Consider the following 23,118-nt stretch of genomic DNA (forward strand, 5'->3'; position numbering starts at 1 on the left):
TCTGCTTGCGGGGAGAATTGTGGACAGCAGCCACGGAGGCTGGTTGCCTTTCCTGTCATCAGAAGAGACGGCTTTCGCCTGAGGGATTTCCTTCCTGGGGAATTCCTCCGGCAAGAATTGGATTTGTCCATGCCCTGATCTTGCTCTTCGGAGCAAAAGCTCTTTGGAGCAAAGGCTCTTTAGAGCTTGGTGACGACGGAGTTAAGAGACTGCTTGCAGTTCCTACACCTTGTTGTAGTACCCTCAGGGTCTTTGCTGCAAATGGTGATGCCTGCCGACCACTTGCGGTCGCTGGCCTCTTCCATTGACGAGTCTCATAGGTGATAACTCTTCATGGATGTTGTTACCATTGTGCATGTTGGATACAACAAAACTCAGCCCTCAGGGTTTCAACCTCTTACAAGGACGAAACTGCTCGTTGGCTATAACTTTGGGGATTTTACCTACATCATGACTGTGGGACACAACAAAGCTCATGCAGCTTTGTTTGGCCAGGCCCTTCGGGACCTACACCTCATGGTTTCAATCTCTTATGAGGAAGACACTGCTGTTCTTCAAGTTCAGCTCAGCCTTTTTTGTTCCCTTCCAAGGGAGGGCATAATGTTACTTGCCTACCCCCTGTGGCATGTAGGAAGAACATGAGTACTTCACAAAGACCTTAGTTTTGGAGAGAAGTCATGTACACTGTTTTGCCCCCATCCACTGAGCTCTACTGAGGTGGGTTGGCGAGTTCTTCTGTCTGATGAAGGTCTGCGAACAACCCAGGTTGCTCAACGTAGTATTACTCGCATAACCTGTACCCATTCTTACAGGTGAGAGTTAACTCCTTGTTGACGCTGGCCAGCGCTTCCTGGCTCCCGGCAGCGTTCACTAATACTTGCCAGCATTCACTATCTTTCACTAATTCTCGCCAGTGTTCACTAATGTTCGCTGGCAAGCCTGGACAAACCTGCCTTGTGTTTGTGTTCATTGCGTACTGGCCCAACAAACCCTTACATGCCAGACTACTATGTTTCTTCATGGGAGGAGAGTCCACCTGACACCAAGCATAGCGAGGTGTGCAGGCAAACTTCTCTCCCTGAGAAGGTTTACACAACTAAAGGTGTTTGCTAATACCCCATAATAAGAGGCTGATACAAACTCCTTCTGTTGCACATGCTTGCTCGCCAAGACAAAACCCTCAGGGTTATTGCCTCTAATAGGGTTTACTGCCAAATTTCTCTTGCGAAGGGCACATACCATCATTTTGCCCCTAGGGCACATCAAGTCTCATTAGATGTTGAGTTTTGTGAAACTTAATCCTTTGAGGTTACTACCTTTGGCTTCTTTTCCCTACGAAATGGAGAGCTCTTCGGAGCACTCACACAGCGGCTAGTGATACATGCCCTATCAATGTTATTTTTGCAAGCCTCTACTCCCCCAGGGATAGTGTCAGCTTCTGTTTATGTTTATGAACTACTGTATAGCAAGCAAGGATGCACTTATGGGGATGTTTGTCGGATGTTTGTCCTGCCCGCAAGGCGGAGAGACAAACACTTAATACCGATGTAATTTTGATTGGTGCGCTAGCTGCATCTACTTTTCATGGGTGCACACATGCTCACGAACATGTTAACAATGCCATATCTAGTAGAAGATCAATTTCTTTGGACAATAATGCTGTGATTCATCGCAAATACATTATTCCCACAATTGACTCCACGAGCTCTGTGTAGTTACTCATATACAGAAATGTGTTCAAGAGGCTCAGACTCATTTTCGAACACTTACCCGGAAGCAAAGAAATTACGTTTGCACACAACCGCATGCAGACGAGCAATCTATTACTGCTGACAAAGGCAGTTCGCTTTGCCAGTTGCATGCACTACTCTCACTGGCAGATGTACACTTGTGGGAGATAACAAGGACTATATACCATCATACAATTGGAACCCTGTTCTAATAAATCATTAGATTCAACGGTTGTATTCCTTATGGAAAGTCAGGTCATGCATTGGCCTCCTACCTTCCCATAACCAGACATAGCTAGTCTACCTCGATGTAGACTCTTCCTTCATTCCAGACAGTTCCTCCCTAACATTCGTATCGGTCGTTGTAGTATTAAAAGAACTTAGACTCCAAAACTTTGCATAAGCAAACATTTGGAACTTTATCCCGTTTTGGCAATCGGAAACAGGTAAATACGAAATGTATTTGTTATTTCTAAGGGATCTTGGTCATAGAAAGAAGGAGGACTCAATTGCGCACGTTGATTAATGTTCTCCAATCAAATTCCGGACGCAACAAATAATTCGGGCTGCCCCTGTATGTTTGTCTGACAATGTATTGAAGATGTGTCTCAATCTTGCCTTTCGGAAGTAGTTGCATGCGATTGGTCGTTAGCGACCAATCTTTTGCTTGACAGTAATTGCTTGGGAGATTTTCTGTAATACCATCTTTCTCTTGAGAGTACTGGCTACTCCGGTGTTACCAAACCGAAAGCATACTTACATGACCAACTCCCATTGGATTGAAGGCAATTGGAGGACAGGATTCTCCCCCCATACAAAATGGTTGCTTACAACTGATTGCAGGACTCGACAGCAATCGACTTGAAATGTTTACTATCAGCTCCGCGAGCATAACTGATAAGAGTTGATCTTTCGCTCAATTCCTCTCAATTGAATTTGCCAACCCTTCAAGAGGGGAGCAACAGTGGAGAGTATTTCCCCTACCAGTCTGCCGGTGATGGGGATGCTTGAGGAGCAGTTGGCAGGGATGGATGCTCCACGGGGCCAAACCTTGGTCGGTCTCCGTACCCAGAGAGGGGTACATGGTCCCTTTCACTCTGGAAAAATGCATAGGAAAACCACAAATTATTTCTAGATTTATTTCTTATTATCACTTTTATTGTTTAGTTTGTATTTGTACTATGCATGACTGTGTACTGTTTATTTTGTTTATCTCCAGTCCATCACTAAAAATTCTTCTTTTTATTGCAGAGTAATGGTGCCCTGCACCCAGTGGGGATCATATGCTAGTAATTTATTGTAAGATGAAGATTGTCAAAAGAAAAAGGGTCACTTGGATAAATAAATTGAATTAAAGAAACCTGTATAGAAGCCTATTAGAGCTAGGCGGCCTGAACGATTAGAACTCCCCTTTGCTTTTGCCGCTCTTTAAACTTCAATCCAGTTGTCATGTAAGGTATCAGTGGCCAAGTGACACTCAGTTTTGTCCCTGAGTTTGTGGCTAAGATTCAAAATCAGGCTTTAGGGGGTCCTAGGTTTGGGCCCTTCCAGATTGAGAGTCTCCATTCTGTAACAGATGGCCCAGACCAACTATTACTCTACACTGTGAGGGCACTGAGGTAATACATAAAAAGAACCCCCAAAGCTTGCCCCTCAGATCAGCAGACTCTTTGTGAGCATGGGAAGAACCAAAAGGAAGATTACAAAGAACTCAATATCTTCCTGGATTAAACAATTAATAGAGAGAGCCATACAACCAGGCTCTTCACTTTCCGGTCATCATCACTGTTCTTATGATGTCAGCACATCTGGGAGTTCAAAAATAATTTCTCTGTGACGTAGGTATTACAAGAAGGGCATGTGGAAACCACAAACAATGTTCATGTCCCACTACCTTCAAGACATAATACACAGGAACCTGGATATATTTATCTTAGGTCCTGTGGTAGCTACACAAAACAGGGTCAATAACACCTCAGCTGCCTTGTAGGACAAGTAGCAGCTGGTTAAGGCAGATGTTACCCACTAGTAAGTCTAGGATGAATGTGTGAGTGACTGGCCTCTCCCCTATTTCACCCTCCCCTCTCTTGGGGTTTAGCATCTGAGGAACTATGCAAGCTGATCTGCTGACTGCAGGTGGGTACCATGACCCTTGTGTAACTTAATATATATTTTTATATACTGTATTGTATTTGTTTTGTCCCCATTCTCCAAGCGAGGTGAAGTCAGGCAACGTCTAGGTTAAGTGAGGAGCTTAGCTCCAAAATTATGCTTACCTGGACAAGTCCCATTGCTAAATTCTTCACTTAGCACTTATTGGCCAGGCCGTCACTCTATAAGCATCACAAGGTGTCAGGGTGCCCTCTAAACAGATTGTGCGAAGCTCAGAGCATCACCCCAGGGCAGTCACCAGCCAGTTGGTTTCAAGACTTCCACACACTATGGAGTGAGTCTCCTACGTAGAGAGCGTAAGGTTTGTATGTATTGCGAGAACAAATGACAAATTTGGAGTAATTTGTATTTTTCCTAACTATACAAACCCAGAGTTCTTTACACACACTGTTCCCGCCATCACCTTCCCCCGGAAGTCTTGCCACAATTGCAAAGTGACGGTTGTATACTAGTTCTGCTGTGAGTGGGGTGATTCGTCTATCCCTGCTAACCACAACCGCTAACCAACGGAGGGTAGTTACACCTCGCAAAAGCTTTAATGGGTGGTTTCAGCTATCGCTGAAATAAAACCCCTAGTCTTTTATCTGAGTTCCAGTTTGAGAAAGGCATGGAAAGTTAAGAAGAGTTAAGGGAAGATTTTCCTCTTGTCATATTTGCTTTGTCAGTCAACAGATTTCGTAAGTCCCTTTTGAAGAGGTGAGATTGCTGGGTCAAAACTGCTAAAAATTTGAGTTACCTACGTGGCTTTAAGCTTGAAGGGAGGTGCGAGTGTGGTTGCTACATTAGTCTTGGATTGTAACTTTCTGGATGAAATAACTGGGACAGCTCTGGTTACAGTTTTTTTTTTTTTTTTAGAGTGAATTGGTTGTTATAGAAGAATTTAAGAACCTATTCAACATTGCTTTGTTTGTTAAAATAGCTGCGTTCTTTACTCTTGTCCTTATGGTTGGTATAACTATCATAAAACATTAGTGAATCACCTTTGTCAAAGGGGAATAATAAAGAACTAAATGAAGATCGAGTAGAAAAAGGAACATTCAATAATGATTCAGAGAGTAAACTTGAACCTAAGCAAAACTTAGGGAAGACAAGTAAGAAGGCTAATTTAAAAGTAACCAAGTCTAACCAGCTCTATCGCACACATATATGACATTACAGTAATATAAAATGTAATAAAATGTGAATGCTTCACTTACAGATTATAAATTAATGATGCAAAAGAAATGTTTGTTCTTACAGAAGTATTTGGGATCAAGGTTCCATCCACTGGTTGGAAATCCAAAAGAATATCTTGCCAAACACTTGCCTTACACAGGATGGAAACACGAATAAGATGAATAAATTATGGTAATTTCTATGAAAATTCTATGTACCTATTGATGCTCACCCATACAAATGAAGAATAAAGAAAATGTTTACTTTAGATTGGAGTTTTCTTGCAGTAATTCAAGACCTTGGATTGCCTACTGTTTTCTTTTATTATTTCTGAAGGAATGAAAGTGTGGGATTCCTTTTATGAGAAAAAAAGCCTGATTATAGGCAATTGGTTCATATCATTTTGCAAAGAATTCACTAACTTGGCTGTCATTGAAGTGTATGACTATTTTTTATGTGGGTTGAAATTTTCCCTATCTTGTATAGAAATAACTACAATCAACAGTTTTCTGCTGATTCAGGAATTTATCCATTTCACCAAAAATAAATTTTTTTCCTCCTTTCAGCGACTGAAATATTTAACGTCTGTGCGAGGACAGCTAAATCTTGTAACTGTGATTGCCATCCTGGCTATCGACTTCCGTTGTTTTCCAAGAAGGTATGTTCGCCATCTTGATCATACTCATTCATGATTAGCTAATTTTTGTATTTTGGTAAAAGGACAGTAAATATTTTCATTCATATTTATTGTTTATTTGTCATTAAATGCTTCCTTCAATTAACCGTTTTCAGAGCGTAATGGGAAGCATTCAAAAAGTGAAAAATCTTTGGTGGTAGACATTTACTGCTTTTAAAGAATTGATTAAAGAAAATGAGAAAAATCTCTCTTGGATAATTGCACAACAAAAAGTGAGTAAAATGAATTTGTAATTTAGAGCTTTCTTTCAAGGTTTATCAAGACTGAAGAATATGGATACAGTCTCATGGATGTCGGGGCAGCAGGATTCGTCATCAACAATGGCATTGTCGAAGGAAGAAAGCGGCCTTCTTATAAGTAAGTAAAATGTTTCGCTGTGAAGCTAATTTATTAGATACGTAACATTATCTTAGGTACAGCCTTATACTTTCACCCTTATGTTCTCGTTTATGAGTGATATCGTATATTATTACTATTTTGATAAGATATCCTCCTTTAGGGTTTCTTTTGTTTCACTGAATATAACTGTGACTCAATTGATAGTGTCAACTCAGAAAAGATCATTTTGATTTTTGAGACGCATGAAATGCATGTATTTGTCCTTATTTCAAACTAGCCTCTTTTGATAGTTATGAACACATTTTAGTTATTTGCTCTATTCACCGTATAGAATTATATAAATGGACATGTGCTAAATCATTCTGTGAAAATGTGATGATCACTTCATGTTTTTAGTATTGGAATAAAGATTTGATTCTACTGTATTGTACTTGCTATGTGGGACACCAGGCCATAAGGTTGTGGCTGATGGCAACTCTGATGCCATACAAAAGTTACAGAACTGCAGCCAAAAAAATTAATGAATTCCTATTGTACTAAGTTATTTTGCAGAAGTAGTGTCTCCACAATCTGGTTTTGGACATTCTTGAATTAAAAAAATGCTCACATTAGACAATTTTCCTCACAGGTCTGTAGCACGAGATGGTGCTATTCTAACAGCTTTGGGATTTCTGAGGCTGTTTTTAATCAAAGCATCTAATTACCAACATCATGTGACTGAGTATGGGTTACATGCTAACTTTTTCTTCACCTTAGCATTTGTAAAGGTAAGACCTCTGTTTAGTATTTCAGATTCATTTTATGATACAGATTTTTTCAGAAACAAAAATTGCGGATTTAGAAAAGTTATGTTTTATTCTATATATTGATACCAGAAATATTCCATGTCAGTCTTTGGTTTAGTTTTTCTAATACATGTATTGAAATTGGAGTTTGTCAAAGTTGACCTTTCTAATGAAGCCATGGTTATGAAAATTCACGTAATCATAATGTGAAATTTGTTTTATGGTAAAGATATTTACCTTTTCCATATAATCTTTTATTGTTCCGGTAGAAATAGAAACCTTTTTGCTTTATGTAGGAAAGATAACAGCAAAGCTGAAAATATGGCACTTAAAGCTTTTATGAAGAGGTGTAAATAGGTGGCCTGTAATTACCTGACTGGGAGCGAGAAAAGCCCCGCCCCTCTGCTTGCTCAGTAAGTAGCCACTTTCATAGCAGCCATCAGTGAGAACAGACGTTCTTCCACTGGGTGATGCTTTTGGTAGTTATATGCTTTCCGGCTTATTTTCTTCTATACTCATGGACACTTGTTCCCAGTTTTGACATTAGCAGTGACTTGGAACATTGTCCTTGGGTCTGAGACATGCTTAATGATAGCATGCCTTCCACAACTCTAATGGCTATCTGAAGGTGAATGCAGAACTCTCACGTTTGCTGCCCATGATTCAGACCTTTCCAAAGTTGGAAGGAAATGGTATTGGGAGGAACAAGCTTTTTTTTCTTAAGGAATACCGTATCCTTCTTTGCATTCATGTATTTACAAGTAATATGCTTCTAGCAAATGCTGTTGAATCAACATACACCAACTAGATCGGAACACTGATTTTTAGACTTGATCTGTTATCAGCTTGCTTTTCAGCGACTTCACAAGTGAGTATGCGTACCCCTGTGGATACATGCTCAATACTAACATGTCACTAATTGCACACAGTGTGCTCAAGGTGAATGCAGGACTCTCGCCTGAATGGCCGCAGTCACCTGAGCACACGCTTATCTTACTCGAGTGCTCACTCTCACCTAAGTTTGTTACCTCTCGGAGCATGTGCTTGTCATTCTTTAAATGCGTAACTCACTCAGCGTGCGCCCAAGGGAAACGCAGAACTCTCACCTAAGAATACAATTATTTACTCTTCCGCTAGGGGTAACAGTCCTCCTATGATGCTACCTGGGGGACGATGCCTGCAACCCTGGTGGAGTATGGGATGGTTATCACGCGACGGAACAGTGGACTGTGGACATGCTTCTGTCCAGGTTCTACCTCCCACCAACTTTTCGTCTCCTATAATTTACCACCTGGGATTGGCTAAGGACATAGTCCTCCAGGTAGAGGTTCAGATCATGGTGCACAAGGGCACTCTCTGGAATGCATGCATGTACCTCAACATACGCACAAGCATACTCAAATGATTTCACTTCCAGGAGGTTAACGATGGCTCCCAGAGCTTCTTCAGTTGATTTTTTCTTGTACAGAAGGCGCCTAGGGACAACAAGAAACCACTTGTAAACCTTCCAGACCTGAATGAGTTTGACTAACTTCATCCAAGATGGAGGACTTCAGATATCATCAGGTAGATGATCAGACCGTTGGACATCATAATGTTGATCAATCTGAAGGGTGTGTACTTCCAGAATCCAATCTATACTGGCTCCAGGAAGTAGCCCAATTTGTTAGGCCGAGCAGAGTGTACCAATTCAATGTACTTTGCTCTGGTATTTGTACAGCCTAACAAGTCTTTATCAAAGTTTACTTTGGTATGAGCATCGGCACATGCCAACAACATTTGTCTTCTGCATTACCTGGAGGATTAGTTGATTTTGGCTGACTTGGTGGACAGTATTCTCCTCCAATGGGACAAACTCCTCTTGTCATATCATGATCTGGGGATCATGGTGAATTGGGAAAAGTTGGCCTAGTACCCAAAACAAAGACTGATATATTTGGGAATAGGTGTAAAGGAACCAGAGCTCTGTACCACTAAAAGAGTTTGAGTTTTTGGTAACCCTGCATAAGGTTCCTGCATAAGTCTGGAAGGGGCTTCTTCCCACTTAAGGATGAGTCTACTATGTAAAGGACGAAGGTTTGTATTTGTACCTGAATAAATAGTGAGTTAGGAGATAATTTGTATTTTTCCTAACTATACAAACCTGAGTCCTTTACTCATACTTTCCTGTCATTACTAACCCCTTAGAAAGTTCCAGCTGCAATCAAAGTACTACTCAGTGAGTAAGCAGAGGGGCGGGGCTCCCTTGCTCCTGACCAAGTAATTACCAGCCACCTGTTTACATCTTGTTATAGAATTTTTAACTGCTGTGTTCTCCTGCTTTGCTTTTATCTCTCCCATGTAAAAGGTTCAGGTTTTATAGTTAGGAAAAATAAGAATTATCTCCAAATTTTTAATTTTTATCCAAATTAGCTTTCATACAAAATAGACTTAGTAGAGTAGACACATGTTGATACGCCTGTACTTGCAGTTAAACTTATACATGTGAATACTAACATCATTGGGACAAAAAAAAAAACAAAAAAAATTACTTTTTAGATATTAACATAGTATTAAGTCACCTTTGCTAAAGGAATCTTACCAAGTATGTCACATATTTGGTGCTTCGCTATCATGACGATTGGAGAGTCACTATGTTTCTGAGCTTAACCGATAGAAGTTGTATCCTTTATATCACAAATGACAAAAGTCAAATGTATTTTGTTTCAAGGTCAAAATAGTATGTGTAATATGAAATGTTGATGGTCATAGGAAGCTTTAAGACAAAGTAAATTTGCATAGAATAAAGCCTAAAGGTGAAAATCTATTGGTTCCAACCATTTATTTGAATAAGGTATCATCTTTATTACTCCCGAGGGCCAGCTGTGTAGGAGTCAAATTTGACTCATCAGACTGGTAAATCTCCATCCCTTTAATAATAATAATAATAATAATAATAATAATAATAATAATGATAATGATAATGATAATGATGAGGATGATGATGATGAAATTACTTCTGAGAAAGATCAATAGTGATAATTTTGTGGTTAATTGATAGAGAAAAGTCAGAATTGGCACTGTTATGTGGATGAATCATCATAAAACTGAAAATTTCGGTTAATGAGGAGATCCCAGATCCTCCTAAGAAAGTAGTTCGAGGTAAGTACTGTTAGGAAAAATACAAATTACCTAAAATTTGTGATTTTGGTAACATACCTGAGTAATTTAGCTAACCCTGAATCCCAAAAAACCTGCCCAATTTTTATCCACATTGCCAACCCTGATACCTCCTATTCTGTCCCACTGTTGGCAATACAGTACTGTCAGCTGAACCGAGTGTTCACTCTCTCATGTTAGTTGTTTAATACCAGATGTGGGGAATGATAGGTGGGACTAGCTAAATAATTTAAGTATTATTTGTATTAATTTTATCATGAAAATTCCATATTGATAACCATTACTTAAGGATAATTTATGTAGCCTGATTTTCCACATTGACAAGGATGAGGGATCTGGAAGAAATTTTCTCTTTTTGGAACAGAATAAAAGGATCAAAGAACAAGCAAGAAAATACAGAACTTGAACATGAACAATTCTCACCTGTTCAACAACAGACCATTACAAAGAAGGCCAAGGGAGAGTTGAAGGTCAGTCTGCTAGGTGTTCAGCAGCAAAACCAATTCAGATGGGGAGGACACACCCAAGTCCAGGCCCTCACCATGACTGGAGCATCGACCCGACACTTGGAGAAAAGTTGCAGAAAAGGACAGGCACCCCATTGCTATGAGAGACCAAAGACCATCCCCTCATTACCTTACCAGGCACCAACCAAAGAAAAAGCAATCGGTAACCGAAGAAGCCTGAACTTTGCTTGGCTCCCTCTCCCTTGCTCAAGAACGATGCTCAGAAACGGGACACACGACAACTAGCGACTAGACCAGACCCAAACCCTTTCTCACTAGACAAACTGAGGTGAGCGTAACATGAAGCAATTCAAATAAATTCAGTTTTGTTAGTTGATGAAAAAGGAAGAGACAATATTCCTTTATTAACCCCACAAAAAACTGACCACTACGGAATGTTATCCATGTGACGTGTCTGGTGTCAAGAGCAAATTCGCTGATGTAGCTAACCCTTCCCTCTGGGTAGAGAGAACTAAGATGTCTTGACTTCTCTATTAGCCAACCCATCCCTGGATCCAGCTGGGCCCACAGGGTATCAACAGCACAGGCTTCTGGTCTCAAACCTATCACCTATAGGGGGTATCACACTGCATCCCAAAGGTACCGACCAAGAACTCAGAGCTACTAAATACTGCCCTACTCTCGAGAACTAATATCAAGAGGAGAGGGGCATAGAGTAGGAGGTAAATCATTCTCTTGGAGCAAGTTCTTGTGCTTGCCTACTGTATTAGTACAGTATAGTATTAGGAGACGTTGGGGAGTATCAAGCTACCACACACACTACCTTACCCATAAGGAAGCTATTGCCAAGAGGAAGGGGCACTAGTAGGAGGTAACTAATTTTCATGGAATGAGTGCCTAGTCAGTCTTTTATTCTGGTGTCAGACGACATTGGGGGTTATCACAATGAAGCCCAATGTTTCTGACATCCAGAACAAACTCTACAAATTGTCGCTTGTCTCGTGTAAAGAATGACAATAAGAAGCAAGGGACAAAATGTAGTTGGCAACGCTGTCACCAAGAGGGAGCCGGACATATGTCAAGCACTTGACCTCTATTCAGCACTTAAATCCATAGTAATCTTGAAGAGGACATTAATTTAAATGTAATATAATCTAACCCATTACCCAACTATCCATTCAAAGCCCCATTAACCCAATGAGTAAGGCATCCTAAACCTAACTCTATGATTGTGTATTTAAAATCCAAGAAAACATACACCGACAGTGGGAGAAGGTGACAACTAAGTTGCCGGTCTGACACCCTGTCCTGTTGACTAAAAGGGCTCCAAGGATCTGAGGTTGCCAAGAACCTGGGACACATCCCTTGAATAAATGGGGGTGAAAACGGAATTGGACCACCAAGTTGCTGCCTCCAACACTTTGGTGACAGGAACATTCCTTATAAAAGCCAACAACGTAGCAAAGATCCTGATACAGTGGGCTCTTGGCGCCTGGCTTTCATAAGCGCCAATGTTCCCAAATTGGAAATTTAAGTCCTTCATAAAGAAGGATACATTATTCTTAGACAACGGTCTTGAGGAATGATGAGGAGACAAAAATAGATGGTAAGGACGACCTAGAACATAGACTAAGCGATGTAAGTAAATCAAGAAGGCCCTCACTGGACCAAACACCAAAATCCTACATGGCATACAAAGGGAAGGACCTGGAAAGGGGGTGTGACATAGTCTCCATCTTCAAGATAAACTCCAGAACATATCTTGTCCTGCATTTGTGACTTTGCCCCAGAGTGCCTGGAGCTCACCCACAATTGACAGTCAACAAGAGAACAAGGAAGAGCATCTTAACAACAAAGCTCTGGCATCCAACTTCTTTAACAGTTTGTAAGGAGATCTGAGGGCAAGAAGAACCTCGTTAACATTCCATGACGGGATTGACCTCTGGGCTCTAGGGCAAGCAATGGAAAATGATCAAACCAAATCCCTGAGAACATGAGAGGTGAAAATCTCGGAGAGTCTTACCTTAAACACAACCCATGTCTGATGGAGATGAACCAGAAACTGCAATCTTAGACAAGGCATGTTTAGAAGACAAACATTTTTGTATCTGACACCAACATCAAAGACCGCCCATTTAGTCTGATAAATTCAGAGAGAGGAATCCCATCTAGCTAGAGCTTACTGATTTGAGACTGTAGAAAAGAAACATTCCTGCCTGGAGAACCTCTGACAGTCTCCAGGCATGAGGCTGAAATGCTTAGAGCCCTTCATAGAATCAGGGGGATTGGAGATTCTAGGAGGAACTCCAGTAGTTCTAGGAATCTCTCCTTCTAGGGCCAGAAAGGAGCAAAAAGGGACGAAGTCAGATGACATGTTGGCCTCGCCTAGTTGAGAAAGTTTCAGACAGAAGGAAAGGAAGACGTAGTCCTGGAGACCTTTCTCATTCTGCAGAGGAGCACTGGCTTCTGCACTCTGGGGATCCTTAAAAGAAGAGAAGACCATCTGACATTGGAAGTTCAGAGGAAGAATGGTGAACATATTGATCGTTACTGGCCACCAGGCAAAGGGTCTATTCTTAGCCATGAACCTGATTGTTGAGATGACCTAGAATGAACTGGGGGAACCAAAGATGCCCTCATCCTCTCTGCCAAACACATAATTGAGAAGACCTCTCAATTAAGAGACTAACCAAGTCCCCCCTGCTTCCTCCAGAAAGAGATGACCGTCACGTGTCGAGAAAGACTGCCACTACCGAGTCTGCTGAATGGTCCTGGAATGCTAGGGGACCTAGCCAAATGGCCCTCAGTTCCCTCCATTGTATAGAACGAGCCTTTTCTACTTCTGACCATTGGTCTGAAACGATCTCTGATCCTGCATGTGCACCACATTTTTGATCCGATGCATCAGATCAAACATGAAATCCAGAGGAACCGAGCGGAGGTCTGACCCTCTTCAAGAGGGTTTCTCTGCAATCACTAGAGGAGGTCCTTCCAGCATTGAGGGGATAAAGCTACAAGAGTCTCTATGGCCACAAAATCCAAAGATTGACAAAGGACTGACGGAAAGGCCCCCTTTTAAGATGACCATCCGGAATCAAATGGGTCAGAAAAGCCAGGATCCTGAATAGGAGATAGCAGGGTTGCTAATATGGTTAAAGATTGTATGGGTTTTTGGGATTCAGGGCTAGTTAAAGTATCCCAAGGTAATGTTTATTAATCTACTTACTGTAGTATTTTTTTTAATATTGTACGGTAACATATCTCCGTTTTATCCCACAGCTTACTTGTTCTTGGTGGATTTGGAGGTTGTCTTGCTTCCAGAGTTTTCTCTGTAGTATCCTTATCAGTATTTGCCATCAAGCCTATCTCGTCCTTGGAAATGGTGCAGCCTGGACGTTGAGTGATGCACCAAGGGATACACTGCTGACCGCAAATCGAGAGTGGATTGTTGCACTGGCTGGCTATTCTTCAATCTACCTAATAGGAGCAGCTATAGGGGATTATATATTTAATAAAAGGTATTGTAATGCAAAAAGTGATTATTCAACCAGTATAATAGAATTTAAAAAGCATTTGATTTTAATCTTCTTCTTGTGTAGTTCTTCAAGGATCTGGACAAATTAGCATCTGTGTTTTCCCATCTTCTGCAATATTCTCTCTCTCTCTCTCTCTCTCTCTCTCTCTCTCTCTCTCTCTCTCTCTCTCTCTCTCTCTCTCTCTCTCTCTCTCTCTCTCTCTCTCTCTCTCTCTCTCATAGTTTGCAATTCAAATATTCCCCCAGAACGGTGACTGTACCAATCTTTCTACAGTCACATTGCCTTGACTTCAGCACCTCAAAATAACTCCAAACCGTACTTGACTCACTCTCATAATCCCTTCGCTATGATGACGTCATACGTCAAAAACATACCTGGTGATACAGACAGTGACGTCCGGATACTTAATTATTAATATGACTATTATTAGTATTATTACAATTTAAGGTACACATAAAAACCATAAGGAGTTCAAAATTACTTGTATGTCCTACAAAAGAGTATAGCACATGGGTGTATATCACACACAGTTCACCATTGGGAAATTTTACTCAAAGATTTCCTCCTCTCACTATTATTAGCCCCTCCTCCTTCTTTCTTCAGTCAACTAACAAAGTCTTTGGAATTTTAGTCTTTATTTCTGATTGTGTAAGAGCTCTTTTAGTCTGTGTTTATGTAACCATAGTAAAGTCACACCACACTCTCTAGCCAATGGTGACATTCCCCACCAACAACTGAAATACTTGCGATTCTAGTCATTATTCATGATTATGTAAGGTCTATTTTTATTTTAGTGTATATTATATGTTGACAAACGTGCTGAAATCACACATAGTGTTGTTGAATTCTCTGCCTCTGACTCCTACAAGTCCCACCCACAACATAATAAAAACATTTTACCCATAATGCAAGCTGTTAACACACGACGAGATTTGTTTTTTCTTATTTTATTACTTTTTCTCATATAATTTTTACAAAATATCATAATCTACATGTCATATATTTCATAATAGTATTGTTCATCGTTTTCACGAGTAAAAGTTAGCCTACTGTCATTATTCCATTTATTGCCTTGCTACGCAGTATTCATCATGTTCTTACATGGGCAGTCTCTATTTCCAACCCCGCGAATTACCCAAAATAGGAATAATTCAATTCATAGTGACAGTCATACGCAACAAATGAACTGATTTTATATTATGTCTCTCTCTTTCTCTATGGGCCAGAAATATGTTTCTTCTGTCATTAGTTTTTTGTTTATAGTATACCTTATACATTATAGAATACATATAATTCTTGTGTCAAAGGAAACAAATGGATATTTTCATGACATTTTATGAAGTAAAATCCATTATTACTGACGAGTAGTTTTATATCTTTTGACGGCTATTTATCATGGAATTATTACGAATTAACATAGTCACTTCAATGAACATAAAAGGGATTTTGACCCAGGAAAATTCTATTTTTGGGTGAGATAGCCATGTCGTCTTGATGGGAGTTCCTCTAGGCAGCTTTCTACTTGGGATATATCCTGCCAGTGGTATACCAAAGAATTTTACCTTTAGAGGTATCACAGGGTTCTTACCCCTGGAGCAAATATCCTGAAAGATATCATGTATGTAACAGGGATGTGTTTAAAACAACCACAGCTATCCTTCCCTGAATAGAGTTAACCTTGTCTCAAAAGATATAGTATAGGATTGGATATGTAGGAGAGCTGTTACAATTCCAATCCCAGTGTGTTACTGTAAACATGTTCGCTGGTTTGCCATTCCAGCAGCAGCCATCCTGTGAAACATGGCCTCAAACTGAGAATTGGGAGGGGATGAAAAGTAATGGGCATGTCCATCAGAATGACATGGCTATCTCACCCAAAAATAGATTTTTCAATATTTAACTTAGCCGGTGATTATATAAGCTGCAGCTCTGCTGCTCGACAGAAAACTCTACGGAAAAAATCCGCCAGCGATCGCTATGCAGGTAGGGGGTGTACTTCAACAGCGCCATCTGTCGTGCAGGTACTCAGTACTCATTGTAAACAAAGAACTCAATTTTCTCTCTGTCGTGCTACCGGCAAGCCCTACTAATTCGCTGTTGCTAACTGGATTTGTTTTCACAACTATTTGGTGAAGTACACTTTTCTAGTTTTGAGCTTTCGCTGTGCAGGCTTTCTCTTCAATAAATCCTTGCATTCTTTTTTTGATATCGGATTATTTGTTGATGACTTTGGATAGTTTTTGAATTCCCCTTTGACCAATTCAAAATGGCTGACCCTTCTCAAGTCCCAAAATTCAGGAAGTGTAATGCTAGGGACTGTTCAAGGCGTCTTCCGAAGGCCTCTATCGATCCTCACACCGTTTGTTCCAATTGTCGGGATAAAACCTGTCAATTGGAAGATCGATGTGAGGAATGCGTTGGGCTTTCGGAATTCGATTTTATCGAATTCCAAAAATATACACGTAGGCTAGAGAGAGATAGTGTCAGGAGAAGTTCATCTCGTTCTGTTGATTTTTCCTCTCCTCATGCCCCACAACCTATTCCTTCCCCTGTAGTGGTTGCTCCTAATCCCCCTTCTGGCACTCAGGAACCTTCGATGGCTGATATGATGCGTGCCATCCAACTCTGGGTGAGAGAGTTGAGTCCCTGGCTAGAGACCGTAACCAGCTCATGGCGGACGTCAAGGAGCTGAAGTGTAAGAGTGCAGTGGGAAGTGATAAAGTGAGTGATAGTGTTGTGGATAGTGTTGCGCTTGAGGGTTCGTCTGTTCGTGCCTGTCGTCCTCCTAGTCCGGGACCTCTTGCAAGCTCCCAAATCCAGGGGAGAAGCAATGTCGTACGACCAATGGGTTCGAGAGGCTTTAATTAGCGAACAGACGTTCCCTCCGTGGTTTCGGGCGTATCTAACCAAGATCGCCCCACCCACACAAAGACGAGAGAGCCCATTTATTCCTCGTCTGCGGAAGAGGTTTCTCGCAAGAAACCATGGACCAAGGTCTCACGACCTCTTAAGCGCAAGTCGGTCCCTTCCGCGCAAGTCCAACGGCCCAGTTGTAGCCACTGGGTCAGTTCGGACTCGCTGCAGTCTTCCGATGACTGCTCACCTCCTAAGAGAGGCAAAGCAGTACCGCCGCAGACAGTTACACCGTCTGTTGCCGCACCTGCTCCTGCAGACCCCAAGTGGTCTTTGCTGCAGACCATGCAGTCACAATTAACGTCTCTGATGCAGGACTTTCGTGCGGAGAAGGTTGCTGCTGCACCAGCCTCTTGCCTACAACCAACCACACACTCGGTTGTGCGTCCTGTGGACGCTGAGGCAACCTTCTTGCGCACTCCAGTTGAGAGAGTTCCGCCACCCATGCGTTCCAGTGTACAGTGAACCCTCGCTACTTCGCGGTTCGACCATCGCGGATTCACCACTTCGCGGATTTTTTCCATAACCCATATATATACAGTAATATATATATATATATGTATGCATGTATTTATGTATATATGTAGGTATGTATATGTGTATACATATAAATATATATATATATATATATATATATATATATATATATATATATACACACACACACACACATATATATATATATATATATATATATATATATATATATATATATATATATATATATATATATATATATATATATCTAAAGTAGGAAGATGTGATGTAGTTCTAAGGGAAAAGTATGGGAAATATGTCTGGGTAATAAGCAAAGCTCTACCTCCAGTTTGTTTCTACATTATGATCAGAGATAAATGTAAACAAAACATTGGTTGCCATTTTTTATCGTGCTTTTTAGCATGTTTAGGAAATGCATGATATAAAATCACCTTTAATATTTGTGCCTGTTTTAGTTTAGGGTACTGTAGTACATGCATTAAGTGTTCTGTACATTAAAGGGTAGTTTGTTAACAGTACTACGTACAAGGGAAGGTTTTAAAAGTCTGAATATACATGTTGAATAAATAGGTAAATATGGTGTCACTACTTCGCGGATTTTCACCTATCGCGGCCGCGACTGGAACCTATCTACCGCGATAAACGAGGGTTCACTGTACCCTGCCAGCCGCATGTTGACGTTCGGCGACGCACGGAGCCTTCCGTTGACGTTCGCGAGACACAACAACAGTCAGAGTTGTTTTGTTTTGACGCGGTGCGTCAACCTCCGCAACCCAGTGTGGTTGCCACTGCTCACCCGCATCAGGCTAGACAGTCTGGAGTAGACGCTGTGCGTCCCCGCGCTGCTATGGTTGTTGCCAGCTCACAGACTGGGCAACAGTTCCATGACGTTGCGTCCGGTTCAGTCACGCGTGCACCCGTGCGACCGGACTCGGCTAACCAGCCGTTACCTACTCCATTGCCGCTTCCTCCTCAATACTCGGATGATGGACTTTCGGATGATGATGGTGCCGCTCACGTTGATGAACCACATTCAGACCTTGACGAGCCTAAGTCCATGCAACCCTCTTTGGACTTTAGAAAAGTTCTAGCTCTGTTCAAAGAGATGTTTCCGGACCAGTTTGTGTCTGTGGCTCCGCGCTCTCCTCCGTCAGAGTTTGTATTAGGTATGCCGTCATCCTCGCCTGCCTTTACTAGACTCGTCCTCGCACGCTCGTCCAAGAGAGCTTTACGAGTGATAGGAGATTGGATGCAGTCCAAAAAGAGTCTAGGGAAGACAGCCTTTATGTTTCCCCCTGCTAAACTCTCTTCTAAATCGAGCGTCTGGTATGCCACGGGAGAAGTTCTCGGCTTGGGAGTTCTTGCCTCTGCCCAGGGCGACTTCTCAAGTCTGGTAGACTCTCCCCGCAGGCTAGCCATGAGACGCTCGAAAATATGTTGGTCATCTTCGGACCTAGACCACCTTTTGAAAGGGTTATTTAGAGCCTTTGAGGTCTTCAACTTTTTAGACTGGTGTCTGGGAGCTTTAAGCAGGAAGATCTCTCCGTCAGAGAAGGAAACTTCCTTGCTCCTCATGTCCTGCATGGACAAGGCCATACGTGACGGGTCTAGTGAGCTTGCTGCATCGTTCGTATCCGGAGTCCTCAAGAAGCGTGAGAACCTTTGCTCTTTCCTGTCAGCTGGAGTGACACCTTGTCAAAGATCCGAACTTCTGTTTGCTCCTCTATCTAAGTGCCTTTTTCCAGAGGACTTGATTAAGGAGATTGCTGCTTCTTTGATACAGAAGGACACCCATGACCTTGTTGCGTCCTCTGCCCGCAAAGCCACCCCTTTGCCTACCTTGTCAGCTAGACCAAGGATGGACACTCCAGCGTCCCGATTTATTCCGCCCTTTCGTGGCAGAGCCTCCAGCAGAGGAGGTGCTCGTGCCGAAGGGAGACGTGGGAAGAAGAAAGGAACCAAGTCCTTTAAAGGCAGAGTCTGACTGCCAGCTTCTTCAGACAGCAGTGGGAGCCAGACTCAAGAACTTCTGGCAGACCTGGGAGAAGAGAGGCGCAGATGCACAATCTGTGAAGTTGCTCAGAGAGGGGTACAAGATCCCGTTTGTACGAAAACCCCCTCTAGCAACGTCTCCCATCGATCTCTCTCCCAGGTACAGAGAGGAAGACAAGAGACGAGCATTGAAACAGGAGGTGTCTCTCTTACTAGAAAAGGGAGCGGTAGTCAAAGTCCTGGACCATCAAACCCCGGGCTTCTACAACCGTCTCTTCTTAGTGGCAAAGAAGACAGGAGGGTGGAGGCCGGTGCTAGACGTCAGTGCGCTGAATGTCTTTGTCATAAAGCAGACGTTCGCCATGGAGACCACAAAGTCCGTTCTAGCAGCGGTCAGAAGGGAAGACTGGATGGTCTCTTTAGACCTAAGGGACGCATACTTTCACGTCCCCATCCACCCAGACTCCCAACCTTTTCTGAGATTCGTTTACGAAAAGGTTGTCTACCAGTTTCAAGCCCTGTGCTTTGGCCTAAGCACAGCTCCTCTTGTGTTTACGAGGCTGATGAGGAATGTAGCCAAATTCCTTCATTTAGCGGACATCAGAGCCTCCCTCTATTTGGACGACTGGCTTCTAAGAGCTTCTTCCAGTCGTCGCTGTCTGAAGGATCTAAAGTGGACTCTAGATCTGACCAAGGAATTGGGTCTCCTGGTCAATATGGAAAAGTCTCAAGTGGTCCCATCCCAAACTATTGTGTATTTAGGGATGGAGATTCACAGTCTAGCTTTTCGGGCTTTTCCGTCGGCCCCCAGAACAAGTCAAGCCCAGTTATGCATCCAGAACATGCTGAAGAAGGAACGATGTTCAGTCAGGCAGTGGATGAGTCTGATAGGGACACTATCATCCCTGGAACAGTTCGTATCGTTAGGAAGACTACACCTCCGTCCTCTTCAATATCACCTAGCTGTTTACTGGGAAAAGGACAAGACGCTAGAAGCGGTCTCGATCCCCATTTCCGAGAAGATGAAGTCTTCCCTGACTTGGTGGAAGGACAGTATCAGCCTCAGAGAGGGTCTGCCCCTGGCTGTTCAGACTCCCAACCACGTTCTCTTCTCGGACGCATCGGACACGGGCTGGGGCGCGACATTAGACGGTCGGGAATGCTCGGGAACTTGGAACTCGAGTCAAAGAACAATGCATATCAACTGCAAGGAGCTACTGGCAGTTCATCTGGCCTTGAAAAGCTTCAAGTCTCTCCTTCAAGGCAAAGTGGTGGAGGTGAACTCGGACAACACCACGGCTTTGGCGTACATCTCCAAGCAAGGAGGGACACACTCTATGACGTTGTACGAGATCGCAAGGGACCTCCTCACCTCGTCAAAAGATCTAAACATTTCACTAGTAACGAGGTTCATCCAAGGCAACTTGAATGTCATGGCAGATTGCCTCAGTCGGAAGGGACAAATCATTCCAACAGAATGGACGCTACACAAGGATGTGTGCAAGAGACTTTGGGCCACATGGGGCCAGCCTACCATAGATCTCTTCGCAACCTCGATGACCAAGAGGCTCCCAATATATTGCTCACCAATCCCGGACCCAGCAGCAGTTCATATAGATGCCTTTCTCCTAGATTGGTCACATCTAGACCTATATGCATTCCCCCCGTTCAAGATTGTCAACAAGGTACTGCAGAAGTTCGCCTCTCACGAAGGGACAAGGTTGACGTTAGTTGCTCCCCTCTGGCCCGCGAGAGAATGGTTCACCGAGGTACTTCGATGGCTAGTGGACGTTCCCAGAACTCTTCCTCTAAGGGTGGACCTTCTACGTCAGCCACACGTAAAGAAGGTACACCAAGGCCTCCACGCTCTTCGTCTGACTGCCTTCAGACTATCGAAAGACTCTCGAGAGCTAGAGGCTTTTCGAAGGAGGCAGCCAGGGCGATTGCTAGAGCAAGGAGGACATCCACCCTTAGAGTCTACCAATCGAAGTGGGAAGTCTTCCGAAACTGGTGCAAGTCCAGTATCTGTATCCTCGACCAGTACCTCTGTAACTCAAATAGCTGACTTCCTTTTATACCTGAGGAAAGAACGATCTCTTTCAGCTCCCACTATCAAGGGTTACAGAAGCATGTTGGCATCAGTCTTCCGTCACAGAGGCTTAGATCTTTCCAACAACAAAGATCTACAGGACCTCCTTAAGTCTTTTGAGACCATGAAGGAGCGTCGTTTGGTTACACCTGGTTGGAATTTAGACGTGGTACTAAGATTCCTCATGTCAGAAAGGTTCGAGCCGCTACAATCAGCCTCCTTTAAAGATCTCACTTTAAAGACTCTTTTCCTGGTTTGCTTAGCCACAGCTAAAAGAGTCAGTGAGATTCACGCCTTCAGCAGGAACATCGGATTTTCATCTGAAATGGCTACATGTTCTCTACAACTTGGTTTTCTAGCCAAAAACAAGCTACCTTCTCGTCCTTGGCCGAAATCGTTCGATATTCCAAGCCTATCGAATATGGTTGGAAATGAACTAGAAAGAGTCTTATGCCCTGTGAGAGCTCTTAAGTTCTATTTAAGACGAACTAAACCTTTACGAGGACAGTCAGAAGCTTTATGGTGTTCAGTTAAGAAACCATCTTTGCCTATGTCAAAGAATGCTTTATCCTATTTTATCAGACTGTTAATACGAGAAGCTCATTCCCATCTGAGTGAGGAAGACCAAGCTTTGCTGAAGGTAAGACATGAAGTTAGAGCTGTCGCAACTTCAGTGGCCTTTAAACAAAATAGATCTCTGCAAAGTATAATGGACGCAACCTATTGGAGAAGCAAGTCAGTGTTCGCGTCTTTTTATCTTAAAGATGTCCAGTCTCTTTACGAGAACTGCTACACCCTGGGACCATTCGTAGCAGCGAGTGCAGTAGTGGGTGAGGGCTCAACCACTACAATCCCCTAATTCCATAACCTTTTTCATCTTTCTCTTGAAATGTTTTTATTGTTGTTTTTGGGTTGTCCGGAAGGCTAAGAAGCCTTTCGCATCCTGGTTGATTTGGCGGGTGGTCAAATTCTTTTCTTGAGAAGCGCCTAGATTAGAGGTTTTGATGAGGTCCTGTGGTATGGGTTGCAACCCTTCATACTTCAGATCCTAGGGGTCGCTCAGCATCCTAAGAGGATCGCGAGGTTCCGTAAGGAAGACGTACTTAAAAAGGCAGAGTAATTGTTCAAGTCGACTTCCTTACCAGGTACTTATTTATTTTATTTTTGTTATTTTGATAACTTCTAAAATGAAATAAAAAATCCTTAGCTCATAATAATGTAAACATTTATTGCTGGTCTTTACCCACCCCCCTGGGTGTGAATCAGCTTATATAATCACCGGCTAAGTTAAATATTGAAAAATGTTATTTTGATAATAAAATAAATTTTTGAATATACTTACCCGGTGATTATATATTAAAGGACCCTCCCTTCCTCCCCAATAGAGACGCAGTGGACCGAGGAGAAAATTGAGTTCTTTGTTTACAATGAGTACTGAGTACCTGCACGACAGATGGCGCTGTTGAAGTACACCCCCTACCTGCATAGCGATCGCTGGCGGATTTTTTCCGTAGAGTTTTCTGTCGAGCAGCAGAGCTGCAGCTTATATAATCACCGGGTAAGTATATTCAAAAATTTATTTTATT

The 23,118-nt window shown here is 42.4% G+C and overlaps 1 protein-coding gene across 2 annotated transcripts in view; it reads left to right on the plus strand.

Annotated features, from left to right (window-relative positions):
* Positions 1 to 23,118, plus strand: part of LOC137656519 (uncharacterized) — a 95,962-nt gene that overhangs the window by 68,944 nt on the left and 3,900 nt on the right. For both annotated transcript variants that reach the window (XM_068390694.1, XM_068390702.1), the window contains 4 exons: positions 5,624 to 5,715; positions 6,007 to 6,111; positions 6,722 to 6,860; positions 13,784 to 14,022. In XM_068390694.1, the coding sequence (XP_068246795.1) occupies positions 5,624 to 5,715; positions 6,007 to 6,111; positions 6,722 to 6,860; positions 13,784 to 14,022 (575 nt within the window). The remainder of the gene's footprint in view (positions 1 to 5,623; positions 5,716 to 6,006; positions 6,112 to 6,721; positions 6,861 to 13,783; positions 14,023 to 23,118) is intronic.

This window comes from Palaemon carinicauda, chromosome 1 (assembly GCF_036898095.1).
Source record: "Palaemon carinicauda isolate YSFRI2023 chromosome 1, ASM3689809v2, whole genome shotgun sequence".
Lineage (NCBI taxonomy): Eukaryota > Metazoa > Arthropoda > Malacostraca > Decapoda > Palaemonidae > Palaemon > Palaemon carinicauda.